At 35.8% G+C, this 24,116-nt stretch overlaps 2 protein-coding genes across 2 annotated transcripts in view; both read left to right on the forward strand.

Moving 5' to 3' along the window:
* LOC306800660 (LIM zinc-binding domain-containing Nebulette-like) overlaps window positions 1-24,116 on the forward strand; it is a 248,841-nt gene that overhangs the window by 134,841 nt on the left and 89,884 nt on the right.
* The window catches only part of LOC306800659 (nebulette-like), a 52,829-nt gene continuing 51,859 nt past the window's right edge, over window positions 23,147-24,116 (forward strand). The window contains 3 exon segments of the mRNA XM_079302908.1: window positions 23,147-23,201; window positions 23,204-23,223; window positions 23,983-24,027. Of these exon segments, the coding sequence (XP_079159034.1) occupies window positions 23,162-23,201; window positions 23,204-23,223; window positions 23,983-24,027 (105 nt within the window). The 5' untranslated portion in view covers window positions 23,147-23,161.

A 24,116-nucleotide genomic window follows, 5' to 3' on the forward strand; every position in this document is an offset into this window, starting at 1 on the left:
TAAATAATCTTGATATTTCTATGATACATTCTTATATAGCTGTTTTATTATTTTATCTTTCATGTGTGAGCAAAGCAGGTAGATTACTGTGAAATAAGACTTTCTTTTCCCATTCAGTTACCTCTACTTTTTAATACACCTTTTAGTATTTCAGCATTTTATTTAGAAGAGCTATCAATTTCCCTCAACAAGCAAAGAGGGAACCTAATGGTATGATGCTTGAATGTGAGTTTGGATGTAACTACTTCAGTAGAGAAAACAGTAAAATGATACACAGGGTGAGTATCAGCTGCTTATGCAGGGACCAGAAGAGTTCCAAAGTCCTTACAGGTATGAACCTATAGATATCCCTGTTTGTCTGTCAGTACTAATATTTCTCTGTAGAAGCAGGAGTTTCAGTTCTGATGGATATGTTTGAGAAGCTCAACCAAGTAGAGAAGGTTTGGGGAAATGCTAAAAAGGATTGATCTAAGGCAAGATTTTGGTCCTTAGGCTAATCCTTTTTTGTTTGTTTTTGTTGAATGGAATATTGAAAGGATTTAATGCTTTTGAAAGAGAGAGGATGTTTGGAGAAAGAAATTGTATGTGTTGAAGAAAGCAAAACTAAGATCTACTGTCTGGAAGATTAACTTGAGTTTGAATTAAAGGGAATGTTTTCAAGAGCAAAGATAATTAACCATGGATGATTAACCATGAGGACTGTGAGAAAATGTTCATATTTGTATGAACTTATAAGGCTGAATAATGGTCATATTTCTCTGGGCAAAAGTTCATATTTTACAGCAATTTGTGGATTCATGGTAAGAAAACTGGTCAACATGTTACAGTGCAGGTAGATGCAAGACAGACTTACCTACACTTTCCAGGAGTAAGGGATAGCAAAGAAAAAAATTTGTAGAAGTGGAACACTTGCTGTTCTGCAGGGTTGATTATATACAGAGGACTGATGGCTGATCATAAGGATGCATTTCAGGCTGTGGTGTGACATTTGTCTTGGGCTGATCTAACCTGATGTTGCTGTTTAAAGAGATGCTACTGCTATTGCTGTGACAGTGCCAGGGATGTTCCTACCCCTCTGTGCAGGAAGTTAACACTTGTGAGTTGTGTGGGAAGACTGGGAGAGGACAGGATTCTCTTTTAAGTGACCATGAAGTTCTGAATTAATTTAAGAGAATTGTGAATCTTGACTCATATGTGTAATGCCTATGAGGAAGCAGGAAGTCAATGGAGATGAGCAGTAAAAGTACTTACAGTGCTGAAAGTTAATTAGGATCCCCCTGCAAAATGTTTAGCTGATGTAATTAAATTAGGTTTTACTTCAGTTTAAAGTGTCTCTGGAGAAAATTTCATGAAGGGTGAGGTTGAAGAAGATGATCTAGTTGCTTCTGTAAGATGCTGCCCAAGAGGCATATCAGAGAGTTTAGTGCTCCTCCACCCTTAATGTTCATCCTTGATTCCTCTGTCTTAAGAACTTGTTTTATGTTAGTGCTTTGATAATTTTGGTTCAAGGTGTGCCAAGGTTTGATGCATCACCGTGCACAGAAGTAATGCTGAAAGCAAGAAATCTGTCTTCTCATATAGGGTATTCATCAAAATCTCCTGAAATATGGTCTGGTCCTTTTCTCATTGGTCTTTATATATATAGGCTAAAAGGATCCTGCTTGTAAGGACTGTGAACCTGTAAGAATTTTCTAGTGGCCTTTCTTCTGCCTTTTCATGTAGGTAAAAAACTACAGTGCACCAAGAGCACTTTGAAGTAACAGACTTTCAGTTTTGGACATCTCTGTAACCCCTAAATGCTTTATGGCATCCAAAGCCCTGCTCTGTAGGGGAGATGGTCAGCACATCAGTGAAACTGCTTCTATGGCTACAGGACACATAGAGCTGTACAGGTGTCTGAGGATGGAAAACTTTTGACAATGGAGACTGGGATATGGGAGAGCAGAGGTAAGGCACTCAGGAGAAAATTCTTCTCTATAGCTCTAAGGATTTCAAATGGCTTTAAAAGTGTAAATGCATTTTGAAAACAATTACAAGCTCACTATGTTCAGGAAAAAAAAGGAAAATATTTGTGGGATAGCTTAATGACTAAAAGTTGCTAGAAAAGTTAAGAAGGATGTTAAAATGTTACCTTTATTCACTTATATTGAAATGGACATGGATTCTCCATTCTGCTTGCAGAAACCACTTCCATTTGAAACCACTTCCATTTTTCTACCTCAGTTTTTAAAAGTGGAGTTATAAGGAAAAGGTAAAATTTAGGCAAAAATATCCCTCTTTCCCCCCCAGTCATTAATGGTGAAAATAAAGGAGATTGCTGATATAAGACAACAGACACAGAGGTGAAATGTTTTTCCATATTTTAATTGGTAAAAGTGAAAATGCAACAAAAAGTTTGCCAAAGACTGTATTAACATAATCCCTTTTTGCACTTGGTTTTGGTGCCAGTTATTAAAAAAAAAAAAAAAAAAAAGAAGAATTTTAGTGCTTAATTGGTCAGTTCAAAGTCAATATATGAGATAATACTGAAACTGTATTAAACTTCTTAAATGAAAGTTACACTGCAATTTAAGTGCCTTTTGCTAAAGAGAAAAATTGTCCTATTATGGTCTGGTTTTATATAGATAATGGATGCAATTCATTTGAAGAAGCTTTGTAATTTTGTTTTGGTGTATGAAATACCATTTCATATATGCCTTTTGGCATTTTCATGCAAATTACTTTTTCATCAAATGCAGTTTTTGTAGTACTAGCTCTGATTTTCGAAAGATTAACATTCAAAATAAATTGATGCATAAGTATTGAATTTGTGCAATTAAAATGTGCTCCAAGAGGAGGGAGGAAGTGGTTTAAGAGTCTGCTGAGATGCTTATTGTGCTTATGACTTTTGCAATGACAATAGATGCCAGCGCTGACCCTCTGTTACTAATTTAATTGCTCATAGGGATATAAATTTTCCTTTTGAAAGCAATAAAGGCAATGTTTTTATAGAGTCAGTGGTGAACATTGAGACATCCATTGCATTTTGTCCATAATGTAAAACATTCACTCATAAAGATAATTAAAAATTGGTTAAATTCCACATGGTAGTGACTGGGGTAATTTGTTTCTTGTGAGCTGGGATAAGAAATGGGCACCATGCTTTTATTTTCTGCACAATCAGAGGGTGGCTTTAAAGTCCCTGCTGGTTGGCACTCAGGCTGTTTTGTGCATACCTGCTGCAAAATGCAAGTCATTATTTTGTGAATCATGTATAACCTGTTAGTTATTTAAATAAGTAGAATATGAGTCTCATGTAACATTTAAATCAGGTCTGTTTCTATGCATGGGGCAATTTCAGGGTTGTTCAAAATTTTAAGGACAATTTCTAGTAAATGCCACTCAGCGACATGTACTTTTTCCTTTAGATAGATATTTTGTATTTAGATAGGTAAATTAAATAGGTAATTTGTATTTAGCATGTCCTATTGTGTACAATTTTGATCACAGTATTAAGCATTGCTCCTGTAAGGAAATTCATAAGAGTGCATGATTGTGCCTGTGCAATGAAGTTTTTAGAGCTTTGAACAAAAGCAGATCTTGACCTGTGTTGAGCTCATTGCAGGACTGTAGCTGCAGAGACTGCATTAAAAAAACCTGAAAAGTATGAAAACAAAAGCCTTATTATTCCTATGAGAAAATAATATTTTGTCACTTTCTAAAGACAGAACTAATTAGTTACATGTCTTAAGTTACTCTAAAGATGCTTGGGCTGTACTCTTGCTCCACATGTGTTGATATGATTACAGTTAAGTGTTAATTAAAGGTAATTTGATCTCTGCTGATGCATACACTTCTATATAAAATATATATACGTAGACTGCTCTACTGACAGTGATGGAAATCCCTAGGGATGTGAAAACTCGTTACACAGAATTCCAAGCAGAATTAGAGCCATAAGTTCAGTTTCCTCTTTATGAATTTTTTTTTTTTTGCAAAGTAAATACTAGAAAATGAATGGAAATAGATTGAGATTGCTGGAAAATATGAGGACCATGCCACAAGAAGTAAATTTCTATTGTTCTTCCCCCAAGGAAAAACTCTGTAGTAATTGAAATAGACAGAATGAATATAAATTTCTCAGCCCTGGTATTCTGTCTTGCAGTGCTGTGGCCTGTGTCACTGCCAGGTCAAAATTTATTAAATGATAACAAAATAAAGATAGATTAAGGCTTTTTAATTTCAGCTGTAATTACAGAAAAATGTATTTATGTATTTGTGCTATATACTGCAGTGTAGGAACTACTATATGAAATTTATGAGTTTTCCTAGGTTAAAAGTAAATATCACAGTGGTCTCTTGGCCAAAATTCAGGATTTTAGGACTGCTTTCTTTTTAATTTTAACTGCAACTCTGAATATTCTGTGTTTATAATTTATTTCAGGATAATAGATTTTTTTATTATTATTATTTTTTAAAATCTGGCTGAGAAAGATGAATCTGGCAGAGCCCTGGCTGTGGTTGCTTATGTTGTGGATGGGATGTAGGAAATTCTGGGGTATGTCCAGAGGTGTGGGGTTGGTGTAGAGACCTTCAGAGAACCAATGCCACAGCTGGCAGGGATTGCATTGAACAACAGAAGACTGTGGGAAATCAAACCTTGTATTTTCTGGGACTGGTGGAAAAATTGGTTAACTCCCAAGTTACTGACACAAACTTTCAGTCATAACTCCAGTTTCACACAGCTTTGTCTGGGCCCTGAGGATTCTGGTGCTATGTTTCTTCAGTTTTAACTTCCAGATAGGTACATTGACAGAAGACTGAGAAAATATAGTAATATAATTTACATTTTTAGCTGCAGTTTCAGTACTTAGTAGAACAGTCTCCACATAAGTATTTCTTTAGTTTTATTAGTGCATGTTTGCAATGTCTATCACGTCTGTTAACTGAACCTACATCTAAAGCAATTCTGATTGCTCTTATAGAGCTTTGCAAAACTTTTACAGCACAATGAAGGAAAAGCAATTACTTTGAGGTGCATCTGCACCGATTCAAACATAAAGCCCCCCAAAATAGGATTTTTATTTGCCTTTTCAGTAGTGTTAGTGTTGACCATGTTTTTGTAGTCTTTTGAACTACAAATGAAATGGAACATCTTTTTTAGTGTTGACCTTTCTGTTGAGTTTGGCAGCCTGTAGTCACTTACTCAGTGTCATTGTGGCATAAGTTGGCATTTGTATGGAAAATGTCATTACCAATGGCTCTGCTCCCTTCGAAAGATGCCTAGAGGGGAATGTAAGCTTGCATTATAACTTAAAGAAATTACATTGATCAATACAGAGTTCTGGTATCAGTGTGCAGTAGTGAATATTGTATATGGTCCAGATTAGTTTTTCTTGGAGAAAGCTTAAAGCAGGTTCCATTATAAAGGGGAAGGACTCAATTGTTTTTTGGGCAATGTGTGCTACTTATGTATAGCCAATTCTGTGGAATATTAATAAAGTGAACCTCCTGCTTGTGGGTGTTCTAGAACTGCTGATATGATTGCTTCTCAAATTAAACAGCACTTTTGAGACCTGCAGTTTACAGATCTTAAATTTAATTTTTAATTTTAAATTTTAACTTTTGTGAAATCTCTCTGTTTGAGTTGGGAGAATGATTTTATATATACACTTCATGGGGGGAAAAATATAGTGTAAAATGATGAAGGAAGGAATTGGAATTGGTTTCACAGTCAGGTTTGTTCCACTGTTTTTTTGTTTTGTTTTTTTTGCTTTTGCATAAAGTTTGCAAAAATTTAGAAATGTTAAAGGAGAGTGAGTGGGGAAAATTTGTTTCAAATTCATAGCAGAGTGAAGACAAAAAAAAGGATCTCAAAATGGTAGGCAATGGAAGGTATACAGATGGACTTTGTGCTCTGGGATATTCTGAATACAGCTGTAACTAAATTTAATCAAGTGTTGGTCAGAAAAGATACAAGTGGGGAAGAGGATGTGCAGTCCCATGTTCAAAGACTCAGATATTTTTGCATGTCCCATGGACTTTTCTGTGATCTTGGACAACTCATAATCTTCCTAGATAAGGAAAAAACCCTGTATGAAACAGAAGGTGCCATTCACATCTGAGAGGAGTTGGCATCCTATGGCAAGGAAAACTATAGAAATGTAAATGAATGATTACACTTTCATGTTTATTTTTAGCAGAATCCAAATTGTGCAAAACAATTACAGAGCTGAGAATAGAAAAGTGATGGCATTCAAGATTTGATGAACATTGACATCAGTTTGTTTTTAGAAGCTGTTTGGGGGAAGGAAGTTTAAGGCAGATCTTAGAACCCAGCACAGTGGAGACATAATCACAGATAATGACCACTCATCAATACTCCAGAAAAATCTGGAAGCACAGTTTACAATTCAACCAGATATATGATACCAATTAAGAATACAAACATAATTAGAGAAACAGGAATGCCAGAGTAGGAAGATTAACCATATTCACAAATACTGTGGTGGTCTGGTGACATTCATGGTTCATAACTTTTGATTTCTTTTTTTATTGGACAAAAATAAAGAGAGAGTATTTAATGAAAGATTCAGAGAGGAAATGGAGAAAGAGACCTGGAACAAGAAATGAAAGAGCTCTTGGGTTAAAATTAGATTATCTTACTCTGGTCTATTTCCATCCTAATGCTGCATTTGTGCATTGCAATAAGATGTACCCAGGAAGCACCAAATGGGTCCAGAAATACAATATTATTTTCTTGGTTTAAATTGAGAACAAGCTTTTTCATAAGACAACGTACCTTTTGGGGTTCTTTCTGTTTATAAGTACAGTGTGATAAATGAAATACTCCTAAATCTCAGTATTTCTTACTACATTTCAATATATCCAGTAAAAGAGTTTACTTTTATCCTCTGCAAGATTTTATGCTGTTTACTAAAAGATCTTAAATGAAGTGGCAGCACTTGCCAAGATCTCATTTCCATTGGAAACAGCAGTCATCCTAAGTGACGTGTTACTGTTGGATATACTGCTTTGGATAGGAGTGGACTCAAGTCATCATGCCTGTAACTCAGGGACAACTGAAGACAAATACTAACTTTATTTGTTTGTTTGAATGCATGTAAAGTAACAAAATTTGTTTAGTGTGTTTGTTCAGAACAATGATGAGCAAGTTAACTTCTAAAATCAACATTATTATAACCTTGAATATTGTGGGCAGTTTTGGGCACCACAATATGAGAAAGGCATTTAGCTGTTAGAGAGTGTCCAAAAGAGGGCCATGAGGATGGAGGGCCTTGAGGGGAAGCTGTGTGAGGAACGACTGAGCTCACTTGGTCTGTTCAGCCTGGAGGAGACTGAGGGGAGACCTCATGGCAATCTACAACTTCTTCATAGGGGGAAGAAGATGGTCAGGCACTGATCTCTTCACTCCTGTGACCAAGACTTGAGGGAGTGCCCTGAAGCTGTGTCAGAGGAGGTTTAGGTTGGATATTAGGGAGAGATTCTTCCCCTAGAGGGTTGTTGGGCACTGGAACAGCTCCCCAGGGAAGTGGCCACAGCACCAGCCTGACAGAGTTCAAGAAGAGTTTGGACAATGCTCTCAGGCACGTGGTGTGACTCTTGGGGCTGATCCTCTGCAGGGCCAGGAGTTGGGTTTTGGTGATCCTTTTGGATGCCCTCCTACTCAGAATATCCTGTGAGTCTGTGAATACAGATGAAAGCAGTGAATCTCTTCAGTAGTGGGGGCTGTGTATCATTTCCATGTCAAAAGTAACAGGTTGATGATGATTTCTCATCTAGTTTTGCTAAGGTTACCTGATTCCATTGCTGATAACTCTCCTTTCTTTGTGCAGGGAATTTCTCCACCAAGTACAGTAACTTGTCAGCAGTACTTGCCAGGGAGTTCAAAGATGAGCTTGGAGGCACAGGTTTTGCTTTTAGACCTGATGATACTGTCTGTTGCCAAATTCCTTTTGTCAGACTGCTATGTGGAACTTAAAATATCCATGCTAGTTGTCATCCTGGATCAGCTCTTTCAAAGCTAAGGAAAGCATATAAATTACTTTTCTTCTGTTTTAATAAATGACCTATTTTTAAAAAATAACTTACATATTTTTTTCAGCTGCATTTGCTATTGTTGTTAAAAAAAAGAGAGAAATTTAGTAAGAGAGGAGGAGAAGGATTTGTATGATGAATGAGTGTTTGTCTATTTGTCTGTGTCTAATTTGCTTTAGGAATGAAGCATGACTATAATTTGTTAACAGGTACTCAGAATTTCCTCCACATTTTCCGCTGGATTTTGCATTTCTGCATATTGGACCAAGTCTGAAACAGGAATAGGGAATTTCTCCCCTCTGTACCATCAATGCCTCAACAGTCTTCTGCCTGCAGGTGATTCCTGTGTAAAGGAGACAGAAAACAAACGGTGGGAAACTGCAGAGGATTGAAGAAAGCTGAAAAAGAAGAGCATTGAAGTTAGGGTTAGTTAGCATTGAAGTTAGCTATTTTTCAGTGAAAATGAAGGACATTAAAATATTAGGACAAGGACAAGGAAATTGGGACTATCAGTTTGTAAAGAAGCATTAGTGTTTGGGGAAAGATATAACAAAACTGTTAACTTTGGCAGGAGGGCTATTTTGAGCCTGGTAAGACTGGCAGACTGAGATGTTTGGCAAAGGACATGACAGTCTGTTATTTCCTCAGCTCAGGCAGAGATCTGTGTGATGGATTTAAATGCTGCAACCTCGGTGGGGGCCATGTGAGTATCAGTACAGGAATTCCTGCTTTCTTAGCTTTTAGGAAAACAAACTAGAAAATTACATACAAAATATTAGAGAAAATGTTACTGTGATGATGCTGACATACATTTGTAGGGTTAGGCAGGAAATGTCAAATTTCAGTTTGTCTTGGCATCCTCTGTAAAGGCCATATGTGTAGTAATATAGTTCTAAATCACATTCAGATTTTTATGTATAATATTTAAATTTTTATAAACAACCTAACTACTGCATTTGCTGTATTGTCAATGTCCAGCTCTTGTCATTCCACCCCATGATTGTGTATCCAGGAGTGACCTTCAGATGTAAATCTGAAACACGAAGTTCATTCCAGCTTCCCACAAATCTTGGCTCATTTTGGCCCATCAAAAGTATTTGCCATGGACTTCCTGCTTGGGCCTGTAATTTTTCCTCTGACTCCTTACCAGAAAACTGCTTTTTCTCAATTCTTATTATTGATTTTGTGTCATTTTATATGAACTGATTTGAAAGCTGACCTAGACCTTTTCAAATTCTACACAATGTATGAATTTTCTGGAGAAGTGTGTTTTTTACACTGCTTTTGTGAAGGGTTTTTATTTGGTTCTAAAAGTAGAGCTCTTATCTGAGGAGTGATAAGCTGTGATCTCCAGAGCAAATTGATCTGATTTTTGTGTGCTTACAATCATTTGCAGATTTAATTTGAAAATGGATGTTCACTGCTTCATATCTTTCTTAGTAGTGTTGTCCCTGTTTTATGATGTAGAAAAGTATGAATTTAGTTGAGCTTCTCTGAGTATGTTCTCTGTAAGGTATTCTGCTCTGGTCATGGCCATATACATTCACTGTAGGAGTAGTTGTCTTACTGTATGCCAGCATCTGGTAGGGCCAATCTGGAAAAGGTCATTGACCAGAAAGTGGGTAATTAATAATTATATAGAATTAAACTACCCTGGTTGGCTTTGCACTGGTGAATATTTGGTATATAAAGAAATAGTTTGAAGTCTAAACTCTGACATGGCCAGAGGGGGCAGTGCAGTTTTAGGAGACTTGCACATGCGGCACCTATGGAAGGAGGATAGCAGCAGGAGAGGAATGAGGATGATGCAGGAACAGACATGAGGTGAGGCTGTGAGCAGTGGAACAATATTTTGCAGTTTTCACTGTGATTGTCTCATCATGGCAGTTTTGGGAGGGCTGACCATTCTTGCCCTCCACCCTCTCCCTCTCCTTGCTGTACAAGTCCCACTCTGGTGCAGGCAGCATGCTGCTGCTGTCCCTGTTGTGATGTGCCAGACCAGCTCTGATTTGCATTGTCATGGGATGCACCCTGTTTTCTGTGTGGGTGGTCTCATCCAGACTCTGAATGGTTGAGTGGAGCTGCAGCAGTGTCTGAGAAGGGGCTGGTACAGCTTGGCCATCAGCTACGGTCACACTAAGCAGACCTGGGGAAGTGTGAGTCTTGGAGCTGTGTTCCGGCCAGGAGGAGCTTAGCCTGGTTTAGTGTATCCAGAGGTTTGGAGGCAGGATGGGAGGGCAGAGGCAGAAAAACAACAATCACTCTGACATCTTGAACTGCTTTCATACCACGTCCTGTGCAAAACACATACTGTGGCAGCAGTCCTCAGTAAAGGAAATCTGGCTGTAGGAATTAAGTAAAAAACATTTTTAAATGCACCATACATATACAATAACATGTTATTGAAAGTATCCAACAGTGCCTTATTTTCACAAATGTGTTCAGCTTTAGATTTTGGAAGAAGAATGAATGTTCTGTGCTGCCAGCTTTTTCTTCTGTTTGTTTCTTCCATAAATTTGAAATGATAGTGGGGACTTTGTGCAGCCAAGCACCACTGGTGAATAGATGTTGGAAAAAAGAATGAGAAGCCACAGTGGTATGGAGGAAATCATGTGGCTACAGCTATCTGTAGGAAAAATAAACATCCTTTTTCCCACTTCCCCACAAAAATGTTTTTGTATCTGGAAAAAATATGGAGCTAAAGCAGATAGAGTACTGAAAGGAATTAACATCTATACATAAAATACATTGCCTCTTGTGAACACATCATTTAATGAGCTATTTCACCTGAGAGGAAAAGTCTCATTGCAGTTGAGTTTGGCAATGAAAAAAAAAAAAAAAGTGGAAGGGATTATAACAGTATGGTCAAAAATTAAACGTAAGTTAAATTTCTTGCAATACTATGTCTAAAATTTTTGACAAAAATGTGTATGGTTGAGCTGAGGACTGCCCCTGGTTAAGAAATATTTTGTTTTCTAGATTTTTGTAACTCTGCATTCTTTCTTTTAATGCACTATTTTCTTTGTCGTTCACAATTGTTATTGCCTTAAAATGTGTTTATTTTGTATTTTTCTAATTGAGTTTAGGAGTAGAGATGCAAGGAGACTTTTTCAAAATCACATGCTGAGGCAAGGAAGGCATGAGATTTGAACTTATCATATGAAAGACTTTCCAGAAGATAAAGACGTGCTTTAAAGTGTGTATTTTTTAAGCCATTGCCAGCTTCAGATTCAACAATAGCAAGAGTTTTTATTTCCAAGTGCAGAATTTTTTCCAATAGCATAGGATTCAGAATGAATTTTTAATGAAAGGCTAAACAGAAGTCATTAATATTCACTCAGAGCAGAAGAACTTTACTAATGTCAATTCTCACTCTGTTTTTCTCTTGATTCCAAACACAGTCCATCATTCTGAACACATATTGCACTGGACTGCCCAGCAAAATGCAGAACAACTTCTCTGTGGGTGATAGATTTTAAACAAAGCCTTCTTATTTATTTAAAAATATGAAATATTTTGTTTTATATTTATTAAATGAAAGATCAGGACATCTAGATGTCCTGAAACAAGGTGATGGGAAACTAAGAAACCATGTGGAAAAACAGAGGGATGTCCAATTAAAACCAGGATATACACTGTCTTTGATTTTTTTCAGTGAGTGACACAGAAAATAATTCTGCATCTTTATGAATCTTAAATACTGGCAGATAATATTTGGCATAATTTGACTCAAACACAATATTTTTTCTTTCATAATGAGAAAAGGTGTGAAAATCTTTTATCATATGTTTAGATTTGAATTAAGACAAATAATGCATATTTAAGTATATAGTAGGCTATAGAGGAAAATTCTTGTATTCCAAATTATTTGTTCCCATGGATGGAGGATATATGAATAGATATTTTCCATACCAATGAATAAATTTGTTTTTTGTCAGAGTAGAATCTGCAGTTCAGAGTGCAATAAACAGAACTTGTACTGTGTATAGCACATGTTGTAAAAGAAGGAAACCTTCATTTTAGTTCTAGATTGAAATTTGCTTAATGATCTGATATTCTATTTATACCAAATTGATTTTAAAGTTCTGTTAACTTTGATCTGTTTTCCAAGCTCTTCTCAGCTCCAAACAAACCAGTTTTTAGCTCTGGAATACCTATAATTATTGCATTGGTAATCAATGTATATAAGATATTGTATCTGAATGAGTTGTGTCAGGGCTTGCATGAAATGGACATGTTAATAAAGAGACTGGTTTTTCATAAATAAGATTATCTTGAAATGAATTATTGAAAGCAGTAAACTTCAATTCAGTGTAGTCTGTAAAAAGTCAGGTAGTGTTAAAGTGAGTAAAGAAATATGTGCTAAACTGTAATTTCAGCAATATCTTTGCATTGTACAAGTAAATATTAATGTTTTTGACTAAAATACAGATCTTGAAAAAGAGAAAGTAACTAGGCTGTTGTTTCTCCAAACATAATAATGAAGGTGCCAGTGATGCTGTTTTACACTGCTTGGAAACGGTTATTTAGTGAGTGCTGAGACCCTGTAATATTTTTTACTATTTATGGATTCTGCCATTTTCCCACAAGAGAATTGTGTGGCAGAGAATTTCTCATGTGTTTGCTGTTAAACGTAATTCTGGTTTGGTAGAACTGGACCCTTAGGGATTAGTTGTGTTGTCCTTATTGATGGAATGATAATGACTGTCTACACTGGAAGAAAATTGTTGTTGTCGTTTTTTTATAGAACTCAGAGAATGTTTAGTTTTAAATACTCTTTGATTTTGTGGCTAGAATATAAGCAATGACTAGTGAATAAAAGTATATCATTAATTTGACTGTCCAGCAGAATGAATTACAATTTAATGGACAGAAAATCCATGAGGAATGTCCACACTCCTACAGTGTTTGAAAATCATTTTTATACCGCATGTAACAACAAAGTTCACTGCTTTTCAAATGAAAGCAAAGTAGCAAAGACTGATAGACTTTTATGTAACAAAAGTGATTAAGTTGGACAATACAGAAGTTCACCTAGATTTCTACATATGAACAAAATCTATCTGCTTGCCTAACTTGTATCTGTGCATCTATTGAGTTAAGCTGGGATAAAGATAATGATTTTGCAGTTAAGATGCAGATAGAAGCAGACCTTCAGAGAAAAATCTAATTGAAGTTTGTGAAGTTAAATCTTAATACTTTGTTTGTCTCTAGACAGAGAATGTATCATTAATGGTAATTATACATGTATACAGACTTAAAATACTTAGGTATTTTCTCTGGTTTACTTACACATGTTTACTTGTTTAAGGATTTAAAAAAAACTTTCTAAGTTGAGTTCTCTACTTGAAGTGACCCTAAACTTCTTAAAAAGTTGAGTCACAGAGATTGGTGTGTCACTTCTCTACACTTGGTCTGTACAAAAGGGTAATTATTTATTCTCTGTTTTAAGATCTTTAATAATTTCATGTCTGACAATTTATTGTCCTTTTGGAAAGAGATTAATAACAAAAAACCCACTTTAATTTCAAAAATCACAAACTCGTGTTTTTAAAATAAAATAGTTATCAAAATTCATGAGCATTTAGCACACACTTTTCAGATTTTAATCTTGTCCTTAGACTTTAAACGTTTCTAGGCTGATATATCATATCTCCTTCTGCCTTGATATCATGATGTTATTACCAAATAATGTTGAGAAAAGCTGTTGGGTCTGGCCCACCAGTAAAAGTTCTGGTAAATGCTCATGGTTAAAGTTCTGATATTGAACTCGTGGGCACTTTGCTGAAGCTGCACCCTGGTGTGGACAAGAACAGAGGGGTCATGGGCCAGAGAAGGGTCTCCTGTGATATCACACACTAAGGACTGTCTCAGTTCTGTCTGCTGCTCCAAAGGCTGTTTCTATGTTTAATGATGGTGAAACAATGAGATTAAACTCATTATTAGCTTTACAATCAACATGAGATTAGCATGTCTTGTGCCCTGATACTCATTTTTTACCTCAGCTTTTTAGCTGTAGAAATTTCTGACATCTTAAAAAATCCCTGTGGATAGCATTAGTCAAGTACTGTGCACTACTGGATGCTAATATCCTAGGATTTAAATATAAGCTTGCAGAAGCTGAGTCTGACATATTTTGAATGTCTACATGGAGCATATTATAGCTGCATCTTCCTCTTGCAAAAAGATAGTTTGAAATTGTTGAAAGTAAGTGAAATGTGTAGTTACTTCTGGGGCTGTAGAATAGCATCCGTGTATGTAAGATTAGGCATTTCCCGCCCCCGGGGTTTGCAGTTTTGTATTACAGATTATCATTATTGCCTACACTTTTCTGATGAGATTGAGAAATTTCTTTAGCTGTAGTGTAAAGCTGCCAAAATACATTTACCACAGACCTTAAGGCAAATATAATTCTTCCAGAGGCAGCCTCAGGCTTTGGAGGTTTTTGTGCTGAAAGCAGGCTTAGACTTCCCATGAGATCCTCAAAGAGATAAAAAGACTAAAAGCTCTTCAAAGCTAGGCCTTAGGCCCTGACATAATTTAATTCTCTGGTGATGGTTTTTGTATGTAGAAAATGAATAAATATTTACAAAAATGCAATTTAAATAAAAACTTACCAAACTAGACTTGAAAATAACTTTTTAATGTCACCCATTCTTTTAAATTCAACATAAAAACAACTTCATATAACTCTAACTTAGACATCAGATGACCAGGAAAGGACATGGTATTTTCTTTGTCTTTCTATATGCAAAATTTCAGCGAGGTTATCTTGCTTTTTCATGCTGAATAGTTACTACTGATAACTGAACAGAGGATGAAATTAATTTACATAGCAAGTAACTATGCTGTTATTCTAACTCTATTCTGCACATTAACGGAATCTTTTACATTAAATTACTAATTGTTATTTAGTTTAAGGTTCTTAATTAAAGAACTGCTCTGTGTCCTGATCTCCTCACACTTTTTCTTTTCTTATTTTTTAGGCTATATAATCACTAACATTTATTTAATAGATAGCAAGATGTTCTAGAAAAATCCCCCAATCTTCAACACTCTGAGTATTATAAGTTAAGAGTTAATTTATGCTGAAAATTACTTAACAGAAATATCACTGAAAAAGAGCCAGGAAAAATCCTGTTGGGAAGCTCTATGGTATCAGCGTTAAAATTGTAGGGCTGGGAGTCAAGAAATCTTGATTGATTGCAGGCTTCCTTTCTTACTGTGGAGATGCTGCTTTGCTTAATGGCTCCCTGTTTTCCACCTTGTAAAACAGAATGATGGAATCATCATATATTTTCAGGTATGTAGTAAGGAGCAGCTCACTCCAGCAGCTATTTACCCTCTTCACAAAATTCCAGATGTTCAAAGGAGACTTCAGACAGTTTGTTCCCCAAATCAGGTCTGCTGCACCTCTCAAACCTCTGTTCAAACCATGATTGTCAATTGGCCCTGAATGAGCAGCATGATCAGGAGCAGGTTTTTGGTCAGGCTTACTTATCCATGGCTGTTCTTACTTAAGCCTGACTCCAGCCTAGTCCTCAAATGCCTGAGGATAGGGAGAGAACTTGGCTTGCTCTGTGTCTGTATATTCTATCAAAAGCTTTATCCCTCTATTTATAAAATTCTTTAAATCTTAACCACAGGAAGCTGTATGAGTTAAAAGTATTTATTGCTCTTTAACAGCAACAAGCAATCCAATCCAAAGATGGTATTTCTGTATAATTTGTAGTGTACAAAACATTGCCATATAATTTCTTTTGCTGTTCTCCTTTCAAGAGGTGCTTACTGTGGAGTTTCATATAGTGCAGGCATTAGCCTTCTTTGATTTGAAGGATTGTATTTCAGTGTGCTTATTTAAATGGTAACTTAGATATACTGTGTTATATGAAGAGAATCTTGGGGTTATGTTTTCATTATTTATTTATAGGAACTATTTTTCCTACAGTAAAATATGAGAACAGGCATTTTAATGAGTATTATGAATGTTCTTAATAGATTGAGAAGTATGTTCACCTAGAAGTATCTGTGTTGAGATAACTCCCAAGTTTAAATTCCACTGTTGTCATTAGAATTGTTTGTAAGAGTAACCAGGTCACAGGAGTGATTAAAAAGTAGCTGAAGCAAGAAATTCCAGTTTTATGTACACTACTGATTTGAAGAAAACAGTTCAGACTAGAAGTAAGATAATGGTCTAATGTGAAAGCAAATTAAGTTACTGATAAAATATAATTGCTTTATGTAATTTTTTTTCTTGTTTTTTTTTTTTTTGGTGAATGATGGAGAAAAATTAGGCCAATTTAAAAATAAGACTTTCTTCTGCTAAAATTTTCACTTTTTATTTGGAAACTGCTAGATCAGCTTTTATTTGATTCATGCAAAAGAGAATTCCCAGGGGGGAAAAAAATTTTAAGCGGAAATTTTGCAGCTAAACTATGGACCATGACTAAAGTAAAAGATAAGTTTGATGTAACTTGTTTTAAAAGATAAAACATCAGATAAGAAATATTTTGATCTGGTTCAGATACTTAATTAAGTCCTTTAAAATTATAATCTGCATTTCTTTGAATATAAAAATATATTACTAAATGCAAGTTGACATTTCTAAATTTGGTACTTGCCACTTCATCAGTGATATAAGCAGAAAAGTATTTTTCAGGGAATGATAGAAGATGTTTTTATCCTCTTCTCACTGTTGTCATGGAAACTTGTGTATATCATTGTTAAACAGAATGTATATAAGGCTCTAACATTCCTGTGACTTACTATTGCCAGCTATTGTATTTTTAGTGTATTTTCTTCAACACTGTAGTCAATACTTAGGAACTTGTAAGTTGCTCTCCTCAATTACAGCCATGAACACAATTACAGGATTAGGCTGTTCAGAGATCCCATAGTACAGGGTTCTCTGTTCAGTACAGGGCTATTAACAGTTTTATTTCCTAATCCATTGTAGCCTATGATAAACTTAAAATTAATATTATTAAACTTAAAAATTAATATTCACTCTATTTAACTAGACTATTTTGACAGCAGCTTCTTTGGGAAGAATGAGATATCCATCAGGCTTTATAAACACTCTCTCTTGAAAACTGTGGATCTTTTTTATATTATGTGCTTTGTTTTTGAATTTAGTGCTAAATTCATAGCACAGCTCTTGTATCATTGTCTTAACCTGGTGTGCATGGAACAGTAGGCTGAAAGAGAAACTTGATTGACATTCCAGATTTAAGTACTCCTGGACACAAAGTATGTGTAACATGTTTTCTCATTAAAATCTTATGATGGGCACAATTCACAAAATAGAAAAAAAAAAGTAATTTTTTCCCCCCTCCAAATGAGATTTAAGAATTGGTTATTTTAAGCATAATAGAACTGTTGTATGTTTTGCATATATCTTCTGGGGAGTTTTCTGAAGACTCTTCTGAAATTTTAAGGCTATTATTTTAAATAACTATCAATGGAGAATGTAGGTTTTGTGCTGGAGTTGACTGTTTGTAGCAATTTGATGCAAATGTAACTTACCTGAGAATCACAGTAACATGAAGTATTCCAGAATAGTAAAATTTTAAAAGTTTTTTTAAGAGATGTTTGTTACTTATGGTGTTGGTATTGTTCTGTTCAGATAGTTACAGTGTCAGGACTACTAAAATACATGAAATATGAAGAAGAAAAAACTCAAATACAACTAAAATAAGCCACTGTGACTTTAGTTTCTAGAAAACTCCATTCATTAAATGAGGGTTATAGGCTGAAAATTAAATTTATAGGAAATGTGGAATTTTCTCTTCCTGCTCCAGGAGATTCAGTCAGTTCAGGCAGTTGAATTCAATGTAATGCTACGAGAAAAAATCCTGGCAAGCAAATGTGCCTGATCTGTATGGCTAAGAACTAAGAATCTCTATATAAAATAAATGCATATTTTCTATTATTTCAGATTACAGTAAACTGTATATGAATGTATAGTCATAGGAGGAAATACACTTAGCTTTTTGGGATTTATTGAGGAAAAATGGAACGTTTTTATTACTGGCTTTATACCTTTCACCTACAATCATTAAGTATCTTAGCTGGGATTTATAGAAAAATAAAATTTTCAAACTTTATATATTCCTGTCTCTTTCTTTCAAAGGATTTAGTTTTTGATAAAATGCAAATTTTGTGAACTTTGGAACTTTGATCTTTTAGCCAAACCTTTCTGCATTAAGAGAAAAGCTGTAACTCCTTCTTCTGCTGAATGTGATTTTGCTTTTATGATACCTCACACCTGATAATTTTGTTTTCTAGCCATCTTCTGTAGAACAGCCTGGTGAAATCTGAGCCTCAAGTTGCAGGGCAGAGGGAAAGCTTGGATGTTCATTGCCCTCACTGGTTACAGGGCACCAGGAGCTGTGGGCTCTTGGCCATGCAGCACCCAGGAGCTTTGGGGCTCTGCATTTTGTAGGTAATAGGATAAAATATCCAGACTATTGATGGTTGTGATGTGCTGGCAAGAGCTGGGAGTGCTGAAGAGCTCATGTGCTCTGCCCCAGAGCTGTTAGCTGTGCTGGGCTGCCACACTAGGTGAACACTTCAAGGGCTTTATGACAAGAAAGGGAAATGCCACAGCAGTCAGGTGGAGTGGGTTAAACAGCTGCAGTGCAATCAAATGTGGCATCTCAGCTCCTGATCCATCAGCTTGCAGAAGGAGCTGTAGGAGGGATAGATTTTCAGGCTTGTGGTTAAAATGAAAATTTTGAGGGGGTGGAAACACCTGATTCCTTCATTGTTGAGGATTTCATTTCTTGACAAATAAAAAACCAGGAAAATATAGATAAAACTGTGTATCCCACCTAGAAAATACTGTTTTGAGGCTTAATTTTGTGTAAACACAGTAGGCAAATACCAATATTAGTAGAAAAATGCAGTGGAGATTTTGGGGTTATTTTAATGGCTTATTTTGGTTTATTTTAGTGTATTGTTCCTCATCACAGCTAAGACTATATGCATGGCACAGTCTTGTGGCCTGATAAATACTCTCCCTTCTGAATGAGTTCATTTCTCAGGATAATGAGTTGTATGGGAAAGAGTTTATTAACTCAGGTCACATGGCTTCTGATATCTAGATTAGATTGAGTATTATTATGTGAAACTAATTTCTATGTGAAACATAGAGACATCTGAAATGCTCTGACATCAAAATCCAGTTAGGCTAGACAATGTCTGTGAATGTGACTTTACAGAAAAAGTCTGTGTTTCTTTATCTATTAGGCACTGAAAATTCATTAGGTTTTCTAGGCTTCAAAAGTCGGAATTCTAACATCTCATTTGTATTTGTCCTTAAAAAGATCATTGCCACTCTCAGTTTTACCAAAACATTAAATAAAAGAACTTTTACTGAGTGAAAATCCCAGCTCAGGGCCATAAGGTATTTGCAGGTTTTTAAGTGCTGTTGATGAGTGCATTGTTAATGATCTGCCAGATACAAACTCGTGGGGAAGTTTTTTTCTCTATTTAAAGTCATCTGTTGAATTTCTCTAGTTAATGTGAATTGGTTTTTCATGTCCAGCAACGTTAAAACTGGCAGGCTGGGATTCCTTGCATTTTTGTGTTTGTGATTGTGGTGCTGATAGCCTAACTGTGAATTTCCTTATGGAGGGCTTCTAGGACTTTTCAGTCTGAGTATTTCTAGAAATGAGAAGTGTTTAAGTCTCAGCACTTAAAAATGCCTTGTGTGCTTTTGGAAAGACATCACCATTTGTGTTATGTTGAATTAACTGTAGTTATTTCAGTGATGTCTGTGTGTGTCCAGTAAGAACAAAATTTTAATTTCAGGGAAGTCTGTGGATTGATTTTTAAGTGATTTGAAACAGAATAGCTAAAGGACTACCTCTATTTTTGTTAGGGTTTCAGTCCAGAATTGAAAGGAGTATACTCATCATGTACATAGATCTCAGTATAGTGCTGTGCAGGTTTCCAGCTGTAATACCTTGGTTCTTAATTTGCAGCCTGTGTTCAAGTACCCCATGAAAAACTCTCCATTAAATAAATTTGAGATTGTAGGTTTGTGGTATCTTTACCAAAACAAACATGGGTTCTGCTGTTCTGTGAAGTGGTAGACTAGTCCTTTCAGCCCAGCAGTGCATATAAATACTGTATATATCAGAAGGCTTGTAGGGATTATGCCAAAGAAATCCAGAGATATTGTTTATTCAGGGCTGGAACTGAAAATCACTAAGTTGTTATGTGTATCAGGGCCTGAAACAAGATGAAGCCTTTTAACTTTCTGGACTAATGATTCCCAAATGTATTTCTTGAAATACTGGTAAAGGGACAAGGAGATGGTGGGGCTCTGGCCAGATGTGGGCTCAGCTGTGTGTGATCAAAGTGGGAAATCTGCCCAGCTGTGCACCTGAACTATCCACACCCTGGGCCAACTCCCACTTGGGGGATTTGGGCTTGTTTATGCCCCGTGTTCCTTCCTCTTCTGTCTCCTTAGCAGACATGTTTACATCTAGTACTTGAGTAATGTTCTGTGACAAAAAATAGTACACTGCCACGGAATGATAGCTCTAGGTGTTGGGACACTGAAATATCTCCTTTCATAGCACAAGCAAAGGTTGTGTGTTGCAGGTACAGTGCTTTTGTAAACACTATGGACTAAATTTGAACAAAGATGTGAAATATCCTTGCAGGTGCACGGAAGTAGAAATGTGGAGCTATGCAGCATTTTCTTACAAAATTTGAATTAGTTTACATTGGGTACTTCCCTGAAGAGCCCATTTGTACACATTTTAAGGTATCTATAAAGCAATAAGAAATTCTAATTTTTGCCATGCCCTGTGTGCATATAAGTATTGTGGATACACATCTTAGCACTCCATTACTGCATTTTCTTAAAATTCTGTACAATTGGATTTTGCTTAATCTGTGCTGTTTCATGCCAGAACACAAGATTGTGGATTATTCCATTATATATAGCAGAACATGATTCAGAACTGTCAGTTTGAAGGTTTTGGTAAAATTGAAGGTTTTGTAGGTGAAAAATAATCTTTAGTACAATAAATTTTGTAATTGTTTTGGAGATGTAAAAGTTCAGCATTTTAACTATGTCTTTATTCAGATTAGATTTAGTATTTTTATAGTACTTTAAAAAACGTTGGAAATGTGCATACACATTTGCAGTGCCAAACATTCCTGCTGTTTCCAGATTATTTATTGTCTCCCATGGAAGTAGCTAAAGCATTTTTCCCATGCCTGTGAGTGTTCAAGGCCACTTGAACAAGGCCAGGTTGGATGGGGCCCTGAGCAGTCTGATCTAGTGGGTGGCACCTTTCCCCTTGGCAGGGGCTTGGAACTGGATTATCCATCCTCAAAGTTTCTTCCCACCCAAGCCTTTCTGTGGTTCTTCTTGACTTGCAGGCTGCTAATCGAGTCATAGTGCACTTCTAAACAATGCAACTGTTAATGCTCCTAGCAAATTCTTCCCTGAATTATATCTGGATATATTAAACTTGCAGGTTTGCTTTATTTATACAGTAAATGTTTTCTGATAGCATTCAGTGTTTTGAGGGAGCTGAAAAAAAAAAAAAAAAGAGACAGGTTTCTGTGTCATATAGTATTTTGCTGCATCTATTATGTGAAAACTTGAAATAACTTGTGTTGAGTAACTTGTGTGTGGTTAGCTGATTCTGTGATTTTTCCCCCTTATTCTCTTTGTACATAGTATTATATTTTTCTTTAGTATAATGACTTATAGCAGATGTATTGTAATCCTTGTATTACGGAGGTTACATGGGGGAACAGGGTGTTTGAATGCTTAGTTATGCCTGACCAAGATCAAAAATGCAAAAATGAGAAAAAATTAATTGTATCAAAGCTCTTACAGATAGTAGAAGAAAATAGAATGGAATGGAGTAGAATAGTTCAGCTGGAAGGGACTTCCAGTGACTCTGTAGTCCAACTGCCTGATCACTTCACAGCTGACCAAAAGTGATCTCTCAGATTTTGATTATGAAGAAGCCATTGCAGGAAAATCAGAATTAATATATAAGTTTTGGTTTGTCCAGCTGCTGAAAACTCACCAGATATAATGTTAAAAGCATGTTACAAACCAAACATCTCCCTTTTGCCCCAAAACACAAACAGCTTTGGTGTTGTAATTTTAACCATATTTGCTTTCCAGTTCAAAAAATAGCAAAAATTTTCCCTATGTTCAGCAAACTTTGCAGCAACTAATAACTTTTCTATACACTCTTAAATATTTTTCAATGTCTCCTCTTAAAAAAATTATTAATTGTAGGAAGGAAAAGGAAATTAACTGCACTGAAATAATACAGTATTGTCAATATTATCACAAAAATCCCAAAGCCTTAGTGCTGCATTTCTGTCTGACACTTTTGTAGGTACTCTGTCTCCTTATATGTGGTCCATAAAGTCATGCATGAGTCTGTTGTTTAGGAACATATTTGCTGTAGCCATAATCTTCAAAAGAGATCTGTTACTGTGAATATTCATAAGAGTAAACCATTTGTTTCCAGCAGGATGAAACATCCTGAACTCCAAAAGCAGTCAGCATATATCACATGTAATTCTCACCTATGCAAAAAAATAGACTTCAGGTTTAAATCAGAACTTCAGCAATACTGAAGGTTCAAACCTGAACTTTAGGGGCTGATATTTGAGAGTGGAATATAAAGGCTTGAAGCTTTCTGTACTATTAATGTATAAAGAGTTCTCTCTCTTGGTTTAAGCTGAAAGCAGTTCTTGCCTTTGTTCTTAATACTTAATTATTCCAAATTTTAGAAATCAAATGCTGTATTTTTTCTTATCTTTGAAATGATTATTTTTCTGTGGAAATCTGTGCTTTTAAATAAACTCTGGACATTGTGTTTGAGCACATATACTTAAAATTCTTTAAAGAGTGGTTTTTAAAAGCATAGGTTCCTTATATATTTGCCTGATTGCAAAGCTGCATAGAGGTGAATGACTTTGCTAGATGAGGTTCAAAATCATCACTTCTACAAAATGAGAAATATACAAGCTACAGTTTAGAAAGAAAATGATATTAAAATGCTGGTTTCTCCAATTGGTCTTGTAATATGTTCCTGCTTGCTTTACAGAAGTAAACACTGTCACTGCACCCATGAACATAAGAATATTTTTCAGTTTCATTGCAGCTGGAGTGAGGACTTCATACTGAAAAAGGTTGGTTTTTAGACTACAGACTATGGCTGTGTAAGAGTGAAGGAACATGTTTGTGTGAATACATGGCCATGTGTACTTGTAATACAGACTTGTCTGTATCTGTGTATGCACAGGTTTAACCTGCAGCTGACATGATTATCAAAAGAATTTAAGGAATTCTATAAGCTTTGTGGAAAAGAAGTAATTCTGAAAAAATATACTAGCAGTTACATCTACTGGAAAATGAGAATAGTGTGTTTTTTAAACAGGATGCATTATTATTGGGACAGTAAAATAAAGTTTTGTGATAGCTGATTTTGGAGTCACTGATGCCTTGAATCTTACAATTGGGCAGTTTTCCCATAAAGTTAGAGTCAATGTTCCCCTTTCAGTCCTGTTGATTTTACTAAATTACTTTTGTTCCAAATTAACTGCATCACAGTAATTTGTGTTCATAGTAATTTTAAAAATAGTTGCTGGGGATAGGTCATTTAATTATATTTTATCAGTAGGAAAGCATTAGCTCTGCTGTGGGTGATAGCCAGCAAGGCCATCTGCATTGCCTTTCAGTTCACTCACTCTGAATTGTTCAGATAAAGACTGTCAAGTGCTGCCTAAATAAGGAAGGAGCTGTGGTAGGGTTAAGTGCAGTGGAGGACACAAATGGAGCATTGATTCCAGGCTTGCTGGAGGGTCTGAGCTGTTTCCTGCAGCACTGAACCTTTTAAGAGTTTTCATTGTTTCCCACAAAGTATTAAAATGCGAGTGTCTGCCATTCAGGATGTCAGGGAGGATGAAAATGGGGATTGGGAAGAAGAAGAAAAGGTGAGTTATACCCCGATAGTTTTGCAAAGTACATATTTCCTTCTATTTTTGCTCTTTAGGACATTAAACCTGTAATAATTACCTTTCTC

This window comes from Erithacus rubecula (assembly GCF_903797595.1).
Source record: "Erithacus rubecula genome assembly, chromosome: 3".
NCBI lineage: Eukaryota > Metazoa > Chordata > Aves > Passeriformes > Muscicapidae > Erithacus > Erithacus rubecula.